Source organism: Hippopotamus amphibius, chromosome 1, assembly GCF_030028045.1.
Source record: "Hippopotamus amphibius kiboko isolate mHipAmp2 chromosome 1, mHipAmp2.hap2, whole genome shotgun sequence".
NCBI classification, from domain to species: domain Eukaryota; kingdom Metazoa; phylum Chordata; class Mammalia; order Artiodactyla; family Hippopotamidae; genus Hippopotamus; species Hippopotamus amphibius.
The window spans coordinates 145,442,920-145,457,932 of NC_080186.1; the positions used below are offsets into that span (position 1 = coordinate 145,442,920).

Here is a 15,013-nt window from a genome sequence, read left to right on the forward strand (position 1 = left end):
CCAAGACATTAGCATACTAAGTCAGTCAAAGACAAATAAATATATGATATCACTTATATGTGAAACCTAAAAAAATTGATGCAAATGAACTTATTTACAAAACAGAAATAGACTTACAGACACAGAAAACAAACTTATGGTTACCAACGGGGGGGGAAGGAGGAAGGGATAAATTAGGAGTTTGGGATTAATAGATATACGCTACTATATATAAAGCAGAAAAATAACAAAGACCTACTATATAACACAGGGACCTATATTCAATACCTTATAATAATCTATAATGAAAAAGAATCTGAAAAAGAATAGATATATATGTATAACTGAATCGCTTTGCTGTAATATCTGAAACCAACACAACATTGTAAATCAACTATACTTCAATTAAAAAAATAGATTAAAAACAAACAAAACAACACCCAAAAAACAAGACTAGGGATTTAGGCTGTATAGTTACACTGTCAGTCTATGAAACGCCTAGGCTCAGGAACCATCTCCAATATCTTGCCCAGTGCAAGTCAATCTATAAGGATGTAATTCCCCCAGTGAGAAAGTAAAACAAGCCATTAGTTTAGGGTGCAATATCTTTATCTTCTTTTTCTTCCTCCATTCTCTTTCAGGTTGTATCCTTAGTCATCAGTTTTCACATAGCCTTCCACAGATCAACTAGGACTAGAATATGACCCAGAAACAAGACAAGACACTCATTTCACTAGTTTGGAAGCAGTTTTAATGGAGATGGAAATGTTTATCGACTCAACACAGGTACCCCAAAATACAAAGCAAAATATCATCTTCAGCTGCATAGCAAATATGATTTAAGAATTTAACATCATTTGATCACAAGCGTAAATATAAGTCACCATAAATAAATGTAAATTCATTGTACAAAAATCCCCAACAACTCTTAATACAAATATGGTACATTTGACAGTTTCTGAAACAGAATTTTTTAAACCTTTTAAAACCTAAGATTTTATTTTTCGTGGTTCTTAGATACACAAAAAATCAAAAGGGGCGGAGGGCAGTAACACCAGGAAAAAAAGAATATTAAACCGTTCGGTGTTTGTAAATCAGTGCTGCTGGTGAGCCACGGAAATGAAACGTCTCTCCTCAAGGTGAAGACCTCAGTTTACTGGGATCAGATCTCTTGGGGATAATGGGATTCTACCCAGAGGGTCAAAATCAGGGTTATGAATGCAGGGTGGCAGGGGCGGGCTGTTGAAATAGCAACATCATCAAACGAGTGATCCAAATCTCCACAAAGCAATGGTCAAAGATTCTGAATGATCTCCAGGACTTTATAGCCAGTCACCTATCTGAGAGAGTAAGCCAGCTACTGTTCCCAGACAGGACTGAAGATTCGGAAGGCTCTGGAGCTTAGAAATTTTATGTGGGTTTTGAAGGTGAGTTTTATCGTGTTATTCTCCCATGTGGTGTAATGCCTCCCTTTTGCCTTTGGGAAACATCTGTGGTCATCAAGATAAAAAAATGAGAAATCAGAACAGGAAGAGGCAGCTCCAGAGAGGAGAATCTGACAGCTTCCACCCTGACCCAGTTTCCTTCCCTACAAATATTTTCTTGCATGGCTCAGAGGGAGCTCAAAGCCCAAGGTGGGTAGTGCAGGGGGCCTCTACAGCAGTGGTCCTCAGGTTTTCATGTTCAGCAGAACAATTCAGCTTGTGGCAAGGGAAGATTTCTCAAGCCTGCTCCCAGAGATGCAGAATTAGTGGGTTTGAGGTAGGGCCCAGGAATCTGCATCAAACGTGCTAATCTCAGGAAGTCCTGACGGAGGTGGCCTTTGGACCACACTTGGTAAGCCCCACCTCTCCTTCCTGGTGAGCATGAGTGGATAACACAAACCTCTTGCTATGGACACTTCCTTGCTCTTGCCATGGGGTTGAAGTGGGCCATGTGGTTCATGGAAACCATTTCCATTCATCTGCCCTGAGGGAGGAGATTATTATTGTTCTATTTTCTCTTTTTTTCCTTCCTGGGCTGGGGGAGAAGTATCAAATGTCTCACTTTATATGTTCTTACAAGCTCAGGGTCACAGATTCCCTTTAATGATGAGGCACTCTGCAACGAGACATTCACTTGCCAAAGGCTTCCATCCTTCTAAACAGTCTCCCCATGCTTGATGGGAGATTCTGCAAGGAATTTTGGTTCAGTCTGGGAAAAGGAAGTAGATATGTCTCTGTGAGATATATCCCATACCTCAAGATCTAAGTTATAGAACATCAAGGAAGTTGAGAGACAAAGATAAAATGTCTCCAGAATCTTTCACCTTCTAGGACAACGAAAGTCCCGATTCACTAGAATAAGATTCCTCTTTGGGATGTATTTTGGTATTAAAAGCTCATTGACAAATCTTATTTATATTCCTTACCTCCTTGACCCCAAGATGTTCCTGGCTTCTGTTAAAATAACCCTTTAATATTTTCTTTTTTGTGACAGATTCCTTGAGAGATTCTGTGTCAAGAAGTGGCCCCTAATTTGGTCGCTGGCTAATACTGTGGGCAGTGCATGCCTGGCTTGTTCAAAGATGCAGCCCTAGTGTCCACTGCCTTGGGTGACTTGGTGCTAAGTATTTGCTCAATGAATAAAGGACCCTTTCACCATCAAGCTGATGAGATGCTCTAATAGCTTTCTGTTTTGGATGATGGAATTCCTGGCTGTGTTCATAAAAAATGCTTCCACTCAGCAGGCCTGACCATCTTCTTACCCCAATTCCACTCACCCATTCCATTTGTGAATGCATTTCTGAGTTCCCTCTAGGAGTACCCTGAGAGGGGGGCCAGGATGTGGTTTTGGGAGTCCATGGAAGGGCAAAGACAAAACCACAACACCATCTACCATGGTACTGATACCAGGAACCTCATCTCCCGTTCACCATGGCTCTCAGCGCCTGGTCCAGGAGTACTCCTGGTGGTAGAATCCCTGGTGTCCAGAGCAGAGGAAGATGCCATCTTGGGAAGCGGGTGTAGGGAGCCAGAGGAGGTAAAGATGCTAGAAGTGGAAGCATGCCTGTCAGGTTATGCTGACACCTTGGGACATCACCACACTCTTTTCTCCATCTCTAAGACTTCAGTCCTGGGGTCACACGTGGGCATTGGGTTGGAGGTCGCCATCTGGGAAGGTCTTGGGAATCAACCATGGATGTGGGGACCATGAGATGGAGAAAGGGTGAAACTAGGGCTCTCAACACAGCTGCAGGAAAAAAAAAAAGAAAAAAAGAAAAAAAGCATATACTGCCCTGTTTCTTTTCTTTTTTTTCATTTACACTATGGAAAAACCACCATGGAGATGTCATGGGAGAGCATGCACAGGCCCAGCTCTCGGGAGGTGCAGATGTGTTTGGGGAGGTTCTTATTTGCTTCCAGGTCCATCCCACATGCTGTCCAGTCGGACCCTGTTGCGGGCTGGCTGTGGCTTTCTCTCTCCTGCTTCTTTTCCTCCAGGTCGAGGGTCTGCAGGACCTTCCACCTAGCAGGTGGTGGCCAGGGACTGGTGGATGGGTGGTTGGAAGCAGCGCACATGCTCCACGGTGGAACTGTCCGTCTCCACTGACTTCATGTACTTGTTCAGGATGGCAAAAACCTCATTGTTCAAGATTTGGTACTTCCTGATCCTGTCTGCCATCTTCTTCAGGGGCTGCAGAAGGACAGGGACGTGCAGGTTAGGGGTGGGGGAGGGGACAGAGAAATCAAGAGCAAGGGAAGAATTCAGTTGAGGGTGGGGTCTGGGGTCCTGATGCTTCAATGATTATGCCACTCTCTTGCTTAAAGGCCTTCTATGGGTGCCTAGAGCTTGACAATGAAATGTGAACTTGACCATAAAGCCCTCCGAATTTCAAAACTTACCACAAAGCTACAGTAATCAAAATAGTGTGGTTCTAGTATGAAGACAGACACATGGACCAACGGAATAGAGAGTCCAGAGATAAACCCTTTCATATATGGTCAAATGATTTTCGACAATGACTTCTGCCCACAACATTCAACGGAGAAAGAAAGGTCTTTTCAACAAACGGTGCTGGGAAAACTGGATATCCACATGCAGAAGAATGAAGCTGAGTTCTTACCTTACACCATATATAAAACATTAGCTCAAAATGGATTAAAGACATAAACATAAAAGTGAAAACTACCGGGGGGAGGGGGTTAAGGGGAAGCTGGGACAAAGTAAGAGAGTAGCATTGACATATATACACTACCAAATGAAAAATAGATAGCTAGTGGGAAGTTGCTACATAGCACAGGGAGATCAACTCGATGATGGGTGATGACTTAGGGGGGGTGGGATAGGGAGGGTAGGAAGGAGCTGCGGGAGGGAAGGGATATGGGGATATATGTATAAATATAGCTGATTCACTTTGTTGTACAGCAGGAACTGGCACAACAGTGTAAAGCAATTATACTGCAATAAAGAGCTTAAAAACAAAAAGTGAAAACTGTAAAACTCTTAGAAGAAAACAGAGGAAAAGCTTTATGACATTGAGTTTGGCAATGATTTCTTGGCTATGACACCAAAGCATAGGTAATAAATAATAAACTGGAATACATCAAAATTAAAAACTTATTTGCATCAAGGGACGCTGTCAACAGAGTGAAAAGGCGACCCAAAGAATGAAAGAAAACATTTTCAAATCACATATCTGATAAGGGATTAATATCCAGAATACAGAAAGAACCCCAGCAATTAAATAACAGCCAAAAAAACCCCAAGAACAAACCCCAAACAACCCAACTAAAAAGTGAGCAAAACATTTGAATAGATATTTCCCCAAAGAAGATAAACAAATAGCCAATAAGCACATGAAAAGATGCTAATATCACTAATCATTGAGGAGATGTGAATCAAAACCACAATGAGATACCACTTTACACACATTAAGATGGCTATTTCCAAAAATATGCAGAAAATAACAAGTGCTGGGGAGGATATAAAGAAATTGGAACTCTTGTGCATTGCTGGTGGGAATGGAAAATGGAGAAAGTCACTATGGAAAACAGTATGGTGGTCCTCAAAAAATTAAAAATAGAATTACCATATGATCCAGCAATTCCAATTTTAGGTATAAACCCAAAGGCAATGGAAGCAGGGTCTTGAACAGTTGTTTGTACACTCATGGTAATAGCAGCATTATTCACAAGAGCCAAAATCTGGGAGCAACTCAAGTGTGTATCAACAGATGAATGGATAAAACAAAATGTGGTGCATACAGACAATGGAATATTATTTAGCTTTTAAAGCAAGGAAATTCTGACACATGCTACAACATGGTGAGCCTTGAACGCATTATGCTGAGTGAGAATTCCACTTATATGAAGTAGCTAGAGCAGTCAAATTCATAGAGAGAGAAAGTGGAGGGGTGGTTACCAGAGGCTGGGGGGAAGGGAGGATGGGGAGTTAGTGTTTACTAGGCAGAGTTTCAGTTGGGAAACATGAAAAGTTCCTGAGATGGAAGTGGTGATGGTTATACATCAAGGTGAGTGAATTTAATGCAATAAACAGTTAAAAATGATTAAACTCTACTGAACTGCACACTTAAAAATAGATAAACTAGCACATTTTATGTTATGTATATTCTACCTCAATTTAAAAAAAAAAAAAACCAACCTTTATGAGGTGGCTCCTGCCTCTTTTTCCTCTCAGCTGGTCCTGGAGACCCACGCTTTGTTCCAGCCATACATCTTCATGCCTCTGTGCCTTTGCTCTAGCTGTTCCCGCTGTCTAGAACATCCTGCCCACCCTGCACCCCTTCTGCCTGGCTGTTTGCAGCTGGCCGTTCTGGACTCTGCCCAAGCATCACTGGTGGGGGAGCCTTCTGAGGCCCCTCCCCAGCCCCTCAGCCTGGTTTAGACAGTCCTTCCTGATGCTCCCACAGCAGGCTTGCCTACCCCACGACAGTGCTCATGCCATCCCCGCGCGTGCACAACTTTCATGTTCGTTCAAAGTTTGTGTGGTTGACAAAGCAGCATTAGCAGAGTCTGATTGGCACAGGGAAGGTGTGTTTCAGGTCTGAAGGCTGGTCCTGCCCTGCGGGGTGACCTGATTCATCCCAGTGACTCACGGCTTCCTACGAGAAGGTCGCCAGCTACTGAGTGTCTGTGTACCTACCTGCGGTGTGGGGAGTTGGCCTCCATAGGAAGCTCACCCTCCTTTCCAGATAAAAGCCTGCTTGTCAGGCCCAGCCGCGACCCCCAGGCCCTAGCCGCGAGCTGCTTACCACATTCTTAATGATTTCATCCTTCCCGTCCTGCCTCTGTACTTTCAGCAGGTGGTAGCAGAAGTCAAACAGGTCGAAGCGACGCTGCTGGCCCAGCAAGACGATGATGGAGCAGCCAGCCCAGTTCAAGCCGTCTCCGAAACACTGCCTGGGAGCGGGAGAGGAAGCAGCTGGAGTGAGAGGCAGGGAAGGGAGGGGACGGGGACCTCATCTTGGACCAGCTGTACAGCTAGTGAGCTGGTTCATCTCTGAGCCAATTCTCTAAATCTGTAGAATGGGTACAAGGGAAGCTGTGAGTGTGGATTCATGTGTTCCTGGGACTGTGGTTATATTATAAGCCCTTCTAACCACAAAGAGATGTCAGTCTGTCACCCCACTGATGTAAGAAAAATCAGCTTTGAAGAAGACAAATTTGCAAGAAAAAAATCCAATCAGCCTTTGAGATTTATGTAGCCAATTAGAATTCTGATGAAGCTCTGTTTTGGCTCTGGAAAGGAACCAGAGGAATGCCTGTGAGGGGAAGGGCCATTTCAAACCAGGAGGCCAACTGGCCACAGGGGCTGAGGGCCAAGTAGGATGAGAGGGCAGGAAGCGGGGGTGAAGGGGTGGAGACGGTTGGGTGTACGAGCAGACACTGCTGGTGTGGGGGCCTGCCCATCCTCTCGGGTCTGGTAAAGCTCAGCCTGCACGCCCCCAACTCTCAACAGCAATCTGGGCGATTTGGGAGGCCGTGGGGCATCTCTCGGCTGGATCTCTAGTCCTCAAGCAGCAGCGCAGCCCCCTGGGAAGGTTTCCCAGCTTCCACACGGCTGTCGCTGAAAGTGCAGCCGCTCTGGAAACAGGCTTCCCATCCCGCTCCCAACACCACACCCCCAGGGAGGCCTCTCTGGCCCCTGTGTGCATTTCTTCCAGGGCTCCTGGCTCCTGGAGGGCAGGCCTTGTCTGCCCTCTTCACCACTCCGCTCTTGCTGTGTAGCTGGGTGAGTGATGGGAGAATAGGGCTCAGCCCCTGTCTTGAGGACAGGATTGGGTTCCTCTTAAAGAACCCCTGTTTTTTAGGAGCAGAGGCTTCCTGAGCAAGGTGGGGCCCAGCTTCTGCCAGGGGAGCCTGTCTCTATTCTACAACCCTTGGAATTCTACTGGGAGTGGGGTGTGAGTGGGCCGTGAGGTCTTAATGCCAAGCCCTCACCAGGGCTCCCTCCTGCCCCTTCCACCGGCCCAGCTTCCAGTCTCAGGAAGACAGAACCTTAGAAGTCTGAGGCCCTGACGTGCACACTGGCGCACACACTCCATACCTGCTTCCAACCACTTGGAGCCTTTCCTGGGAGGTCCGCTTCTCCCCTCTCAGAGCTGAATCCTAAGCAATGTTCAAGCTCAGTTCTAGTCTGTGAATTAAATTCCTACAATCTACTTGTCTCTCTTCTTGGGCATCTGTTGTCCTTCCTGCCCCCTTGCTGCCACCTGGCCTCACTGAATCCACCTTATGTCTATACTCTTGTCTCCTCCTGGCACCATAAACCCCATGTACCAGGAACTGTCTACTTTTGCTCGGCAGTGGTGCCTGTTTGGCACCTAGCACCTTGACCGACAGGAAGCATGTGCTCAACAAACTGTTGTTGGACAACCCTGCCCTCCTTTCTGCTGAGCTCTGGCGGCCCGATGGCTCTCAGAATGGGAAATGAGCAGGTTTGGAGGGGCCCCACCTTCCCTGAGGGTACTCACTCAGCTGTGAACTCGTTGGTCCCCACGGGGATGCAGTAGACAAACTGCATGGCACTCCACAGCCGGTGGAACTCCACACACTCGTCGACGTGCATGACGCCGTTGGTGGGAGGCGGGCCCCGCCAGATGGGGTCCTGCAGGTAGCTCCGGATGCGAGTCAGGATGACCTCGAACATGGACAGGCCGCAGCACAGCCGCTCCTTGGTCAGCAGGTCACCCTCCCGAGCAATGGCGATTTGCTGGGAACCGGAGGGTACACAAACCTTCTAGTTACATCTCAGACCCCATTTTCCATCTCTCACCCAAGATTCCCAAACCCCAGAGCTGGCTGCATCTATATTTTGTTCACAGGAATCAATGTCTTGCCCAGAGCAGGGCACTAACTTTACAAACCTGAGTGCAATTGCAGGGAAGTCTTGGAGTAAGTAAAATCTAGGAGCCATCACTAGAAGAATAGTATAAAAAAGATTTCAATCCACCTATATCATGAAATGCCAAGTAGCTTCTGAAAAGACTGAGATGATGCTACGACTGGTATTATTGCTACTACTATACTGTTACTACCACTAAAGCACACTCACTGTGTGTGTAATACACCAGGCCCTGTTCTATGCATTTGTTAAGTATTGATTTTATTTACTCCTTACATAAATTCTATGAAGAAGATACCATTATTATCCCCATTTTACTGAAGAAGAAACTGAGGTTCAGAGATACAGTCAGTGAATGGAAAAGTTGGGATTTGAATCCTAATAGTCTAGATCTGCGGATTAAATTAAGTGAATAGAGCAAACTGCAGAAAAGGACATACACTACAATCTTATTAAAAGACATCAATAACAAAATCCCATACAGATACACAAAACTGTATGTGTATGTGTGTGTGGGGGCAGTGAGGGTGTAAAATATTCTAGAAGGATTCATATCAGTTGTGGGAACAGATGGGCTTGGAGAAGCAGGTGGGGTTTTCACCTTTTCCCTGTAAATACTTCTGTACAGCTGAATGTGCTACAATGAGCATATACTACTCTTAAAAATCTGCTGCTGATTTTGCAGAATTATCCTTCCAATTAGAAGTCCTCTGACCACTGTTAACAATCTTTATTAATAATTTAAACTGGCTTCTCATACGCCTTCTAGTTGTTGCATCTCTAATAATAATCAGCCTGCTAGACTAGTACTTCAAAACACATCACTGTCTGCAGGAGTAAAAAATATCTAGGGGTAGAGGTCTCAAAGTCATGTGCAAAGATAACAGTAATATCTAAGGTCAAAGTAAGATCTCCAAATCTAGGGACAAAGCTAAAGAGAGCTGGCTTCTGAGACACAGAGGCCCACAGGGCACTCCTGGGCTCAGCTTCCCAGAGGGCGGGCTCCCCAGAGAGCTCAGTGTACAGCGTGGCTGCGAGGAGCCTGCCTGACTGCTCCCTGTATGCTTCCCAGAGGGCGGGCTCCCCAGAGAGCTCAGTGTACAGCGTGGCTGCGAGGAGCCTGCCTGACTGCTCCCTGTATGCTTCCCAGAGGGCGGGCTCCCCAGAGAGCTCAGTGTACAGCGTGGCTGCGAGGAGCCTGCCTGACTGCTCCCTGTATGCTTCCACCCTACAGCCTCTAGAAAGAGGCAGCCTCAAGTCAATTAATCCCGGGAGGGAAATAAATCAGGAAACACCAGTGCTGGAGCCTGTCAGGAATGTGGGTCAGGAGTGTAGCTGTCGTGACAGCTATAAACTGAAAGACGTCTCAGACGCAAAATGTGAATCGGGGAAGAAGAATTTGACAACCTGTGTTTCGAATACAAGAGGGCACCCTGATTCACGGTGACTCATCTTAATTCTGGTGGCAGAGAAAGAGGGCTCCAGCGCAGAGAAGCTGCCACAGTTAACTAGAAATACCTCTTTTAAACAACCCGGACCCCAGTGCTTGACTCTGTTCTCACCAGGCAAATCTCTGGTGGTGTCTGGACCCTGGCAGGGCTCCTTATTTTAGAAAGAGCGTGCCTGGTATGGCAAAGATGCTCCGTCAATAAAGAACCCACATCTGTTCTTGAGCCATGAATATTCTCCTTCAGAAACTAGTACAGAGAGTTCTGGTTTACTAGTTAATCTCCTGTGTATTTAGTCTGCATTAGTCCTCAGGGCCTGACAATTGTGGGAGGATTTAAAGAATTAGAAGTAGGGTTTATAAATCTGCAGACAGACTTTGAACTCTAATGACCCTCCAACCAGAGCCAACCAAAGGGCCTTGACTGAAATGGTTAGGGGCTTTGTCCCTTTCCTGGAAAACTTTACCCTTATGGGTTTTCCTATGAGCTGTAAGAATAAAATCTGGAAAAACAATTGTTAAAATAAGAAAATAAAATTTTCCTATAAATCCCATCACCCCAGAGATGAGCTTTTTATTTTTATTTATTTATTTATTATTTTTTGGGGGGTACACCAAGTTCAATCGCCTGTTTTTATACACATATCCCTGTATTCCCTCCCTCCCTTGACTCCCCCCCACCGTCCCAGTCCCAGTCCTCTAAGGCATCATCCATCCTCAAGTTGAACTCCTTTTGTTATACAGCAAATTCCCACTGGCTATCTATTTTACAGTTGGTAGTATATATATGTCTATGCTACTCTCTCACTTCGTCTCAGCTTCCCCTTCACCCCCTGCCCCCCCAAACCTCAAGATGAGCTTTCTTAAAATACTTATGTATGATTTATTCATGTTTTATGTATGTGAGTGTGTATATGTATCTATTTTAACACAATTTGGGTCCCACTATCTATAGTGTTCTTTTCTCTTAAGATAGTAGTACTAAAAAAAACCTCATTTCCTTCAACATACTCAGTATATGGTTTTTAATGGCTACATAAAATGGCCATTGACATATGTCATTTATTTAGTCCTCTACTCCTATTGGTTATTTTAAATTGTTTACAAGTTTTCATCATTATAGACAACTCATAAATAATTATCCTTATATTTTATACTTTCTGAGCTTATCTCTAGTTATTTTCTGTTTTTTTTTTTTTTGGCACACGGGCTTAGTTGCTCCGCGGCATGTGGGATCTTCCTGGAGCTGGGATCGAACCCATGACCTCTGCATTGGCAGGCGGATTCTTAACCACTGCGCCACCTAGGAAGCCCTCTAGTTATTTTCTTAGGAAAAAATCCTAGAACTATTCAGTCAGAGAGTATAAGTAGTTTTAAAAGGCTTTTGTTACATACTGACAAACTAGTCCCAAGAAAAGCTGGATCACTGTATAACTATCTGTGCCATGTCTGTTCCTGGTACCTTTACCAGTGCTTCATTATCATGAAGAAAAGTTCTTAGCCAACTTGCAAGATGAACAGCTGTATCCTGCTCTTCCATGTTTCACTGATTACTGGTAAGGTGGAACACTTTTTCTCATGTTTGTTGGCATTTATATTTCTTATGTTGTGAGTTTTCTTTCATGCCCTTTTTTCTTTTGATATGAGTTTCTTTCTGCTCTGAAAAAGTGCATTAAAGATTGTTTGTTGTACATACCCTCAATGCGTGACTTGATGTTTTATATATATATGTATGTGTGTAACATAAAATTTAGCCATTTCTTTTCTGTTCCACTCAGTGGGGATTTTTTTCTCTCTCTGCCATTCTTTTCTGAGTTAACAGGGGTATAGAAAAAGCATCTGTGAAATCACGTGGAAACAGATTTCTGCATGTAGTACTTTGATTACATTTAGAATACTTTGGAGAAGAATGATATTTCCATGCCCACTCTTTCCTTTCTGTTTTTTGGAAGTTTTTTTTACTTATTTGTTTATCATAACAATTGTGAAAGGCAGATCAGCTAAAAAGACAAAACAGCTATTCGCACATTTTACAGATGGGAAAACAAAGGCCAAGATATTAAATGTCTAGCACTAGATTATTCAACAATTCAGGGGTAAAGCTGGAAAGAGGAGTCACTGAACTCCTTGACAGAGCATTCTTTCTAGGATAGCACTGGGCAACAAACCAGGTCACCTCAATTTTTCCTAGAAACAAATACAAGCAATGCAATACAGTTAAACTCTTCCGACATTAAATATGCAGCAGAATTTCCCTGTCACTGACCTATGTGACAGTGGAAGTTATGTGAGTTCCCTGAACCCCAGCGAGCTTGGAAGTTAATATTTTAAAAAATTTTCTTTGGTCTACAGGAGGGCTGAGTTTTGGACTATTTCTTGAGGGCTGGGAGACTTATAAAACTGGCATTTCCTCTCCGGCAGAATGTCTAGGCTTTTGTTTGCTAAATATCAGCATTTGACAAGTGGAGATTTCTATCAGTCCCAAGGAAATAGTGTTCACCAGAACAGGGAAGGAATTCACAGACTGCTAAGTAGAAACACATGCCAAAGCCTGGGTGCGAGAGGCCAGATTCCTGTAGGATGACACCAACAGCGAAGCAGACACATTTATATGTCGCTGGCTTGGGGGATTTCTCCCTAAAAGGCAATCTTTAGAGGATCTCCTGTGTTCAGCCCCGGAAGGCCAAAAAAGAAAATGTGCATATTTCACAGTATCTAAATTCTCTCTATGGTGACTAAAGAACCCAAATGTCACTCAACGTTTAGTCACCGTTTTCAGTAGAAGGTGGGTGGCTTGCAGGGGGTCCGGCTGAGGCGGCTCATCAGCGTGACACCTGGGCAGATGCGGCTCTGCCGTGGGCTGCAGCACCTGCCGTGTTTTTCGAGAGAAGAGGCTGCCTTCTGCCCTCAGTGGAGGACGAGAATCTTTCTGACTCATGAGCTTTTGTGATAACAGGAGAGAGGACCTTAGGGATGCCAGTCCAAGAGCGGATCTGAATCCGAAACCTTTTAAGCGGTCAGTTTTGGGTTTTGTCAAACAAAACAAGCCATCCTGGCTGCTCTCACTGCAGTGCCCTGTTTTCTCTTCTTCCTGAATTGCTACCCTGACCCGTACTCTGTCCAACCCCGCCTCCCCCCCATGCTTGATTCAACTTGAATCAACCTGAAAGGAGACAGCACATGCTTTTTCTTTCATCCCTTTCCTGTCATGTGTCTTCTTTCTTGACTGCCTGCATGGTCTGTGAGTTCTCTGAAGGCAGGGGTCCTCTTTTACTGATCTCCATGGACAGGTAACAGGTTTGCAAAAATGAGTTTTAATTACAGAATTAACACCTGAGCTCATTCGCCTTCAAAAATATTAGAACATTACAGACAAAGCTGCCTTCTTTGATCTCCTCCCATCTCTGTCTCTTTCATTTTTCTTCACAGGTTGCTACCATTATGAACTGGGTGTTTTTCATTTCCTAGGAAAAGTTTTACTTTATATGGTTTTTTGATATGTGTTTAAAAAAATACAAATAGTATCACACTCCCTGACCTGTAGTGCAACTTGCTTTATTCATCTAACCATGTGTTTATGATCTGTCCACACTGATGCATCTAGATCTGATTTTTCCTTTTCATTATTATATAGAAGGTATTCATCATTTAAATGATTTTACCACATTTTATCTAGTCAACACTCTACTGATTGACATTTAGGTTGCTTCCAGTTTTTGCTTTAACAAACAATGCTGTGGTAAATATCTTGTGTTCCTGCAAGCATTTTTGTTTTTTTGTTTTTTTTTAAAGCAAAGATACCCAGAGGTGAACTGCCGGTTTGCAGGGTGTGTGGTTTTAATTTTGAGAGATAACTTAGCAGAATTTTTAATACTTAACGGGGAGTAATAGATACTTGTCTGACTTCCTTCTTTCTTGGCAGGATAGATGATACAGGGTGTAGCCCTGAGGGTCAGTAAATCTCATTCCAGACCTGCCCCTGCCACTAATAGGCTATGTTGTTAGACTTTCTCTTCCTCCCTCTGGGCCTCAGTTTCCCTATCTGTAAAATGAGGAGCTTGGACCAAATGCTCTCTCCCCCTCTGAAGTTCCTTTTGGTTCTCCGAGTCCATGATAAGAAGATTGTACCTGAGGGGTCCCCAGCCGCTCTATCAGAGGGACCAGGTGAAGTGGCGCGTACTTGGCTTCCAGGCGTTTCATCCGGACCTCCAGACGCTCTCCCTCTGCAAAAGGAACAGTAGGCAGAAAATGAGATTCAGAGCACACAGGGGGAAATGGGGCAGGAAGAGCTCTCAGAGGACCTGGTGACGTATTTGTATACCAATACTTGGATGGAGCATGTACAACTGTTTTCCCTGGTTCTGGCAAGTGTGGTCAGGACTCACTACAAGGAGGAATGTTCTATTATCTCTATCCAACAGTGGAATCATCCACCTCATGGGGTGGTGAGTTCCCCATCACTTGAAGGATTTAGACTAAGCTAGACAGCAACATACTATGGATGTTCTAGAAGGACCAAGGCCTGGAGCATCATTTCCAATTCTGTGACTACACAACAGCTGTCCAAAGTTTTCACCTTCTCCATTTCTGACTGCAGATCTGAGCTTATTAAGATTAAGCGAGCATGAGGTGCAAATTCAAACTGGCTATTAGGCTGCGTTCAGTGGGTTCTTACCTTTGATGTAGACTCTAGGCAAGATGTTTTGGAAGGGAGCAGCATGGAGCAAATCACAGACTTCCTCCTGAGACTGCACGTAGAGAAGGAGGGAAAGAAAGAGAAAATCATTTTTTTAATCAATATTTTAAACCAGGAAGAATTTTCATTTCTAAATGCTTGAACACTGGAGTCAACCAGACCTGGGTTCAAATCCTGACTCTTCTACTTAACTCGCTGTGGGATCTTAAGCATGTCGCTTAACCTCTCTGAGCCTATTATCTGCAAAATGAGGATGAGAACAGTACCTATTTTAATGGGTTGCTGTGAGGATTAAGTGAGAGAATGCACAGCCTCATAGCATAGACCCTGGACATAATGAGTAAGCAATATATTTTCACTGCAATCTTATAAGGAATTTGTTGAAGAATTCAAAGTGGCAGTGGGATCAAATAGAGATGATGGACCCAGACTACATTCATCTGGTTGGTTGTGAGGCCTATGGGCTCAAAGCAGGTAGCTGGACCAATCCTCCAATCCAATAATGAAGGATGTCTCTGTGTGAAGGCTTGGGTCTGGCTGGTTTT

General features: G+C 44.3%; 1 protein-coding gene across 1 annotated transcript in view; it reads right to left on the reverse strand.

The window, feature by feature from the left end:
* Positions 1–639: 639 nt before the first annotated feature.
* Positions 640–15,013, reverse strand: part of CYFIP2 (cytoplasmic FMR1 interacting protein 2) — a 114,740-nt gene continuing 100,366 nt past the window's right edge. The window contains exons 26-30 of the mRNA XM_057730110.1: positions 14,448–14,520; positions 13,901–13,995; positions 7,955–8,193; positions 6,233–6,380; positions 640–3,654 (exon numbers count right to left, since the gene is read on the reverse strand). Of these exons, the coding sequence (XP_057586093.1) occupies positions 3,487–3,654; positions 6,233–6,380; positions 7,955–8,193; positions 13,901–13,995; positions 14,448–14,520 (723 nt within the window). The 3' untranslated portion in view covers positions 640–3,486. The remainder of the gene's footprint in view (positions 3,655–6,232; positions 6,381–7,954; positions 8,194–13,900; positions 13,996–14,447; positions 14,521–15,013) is intronic.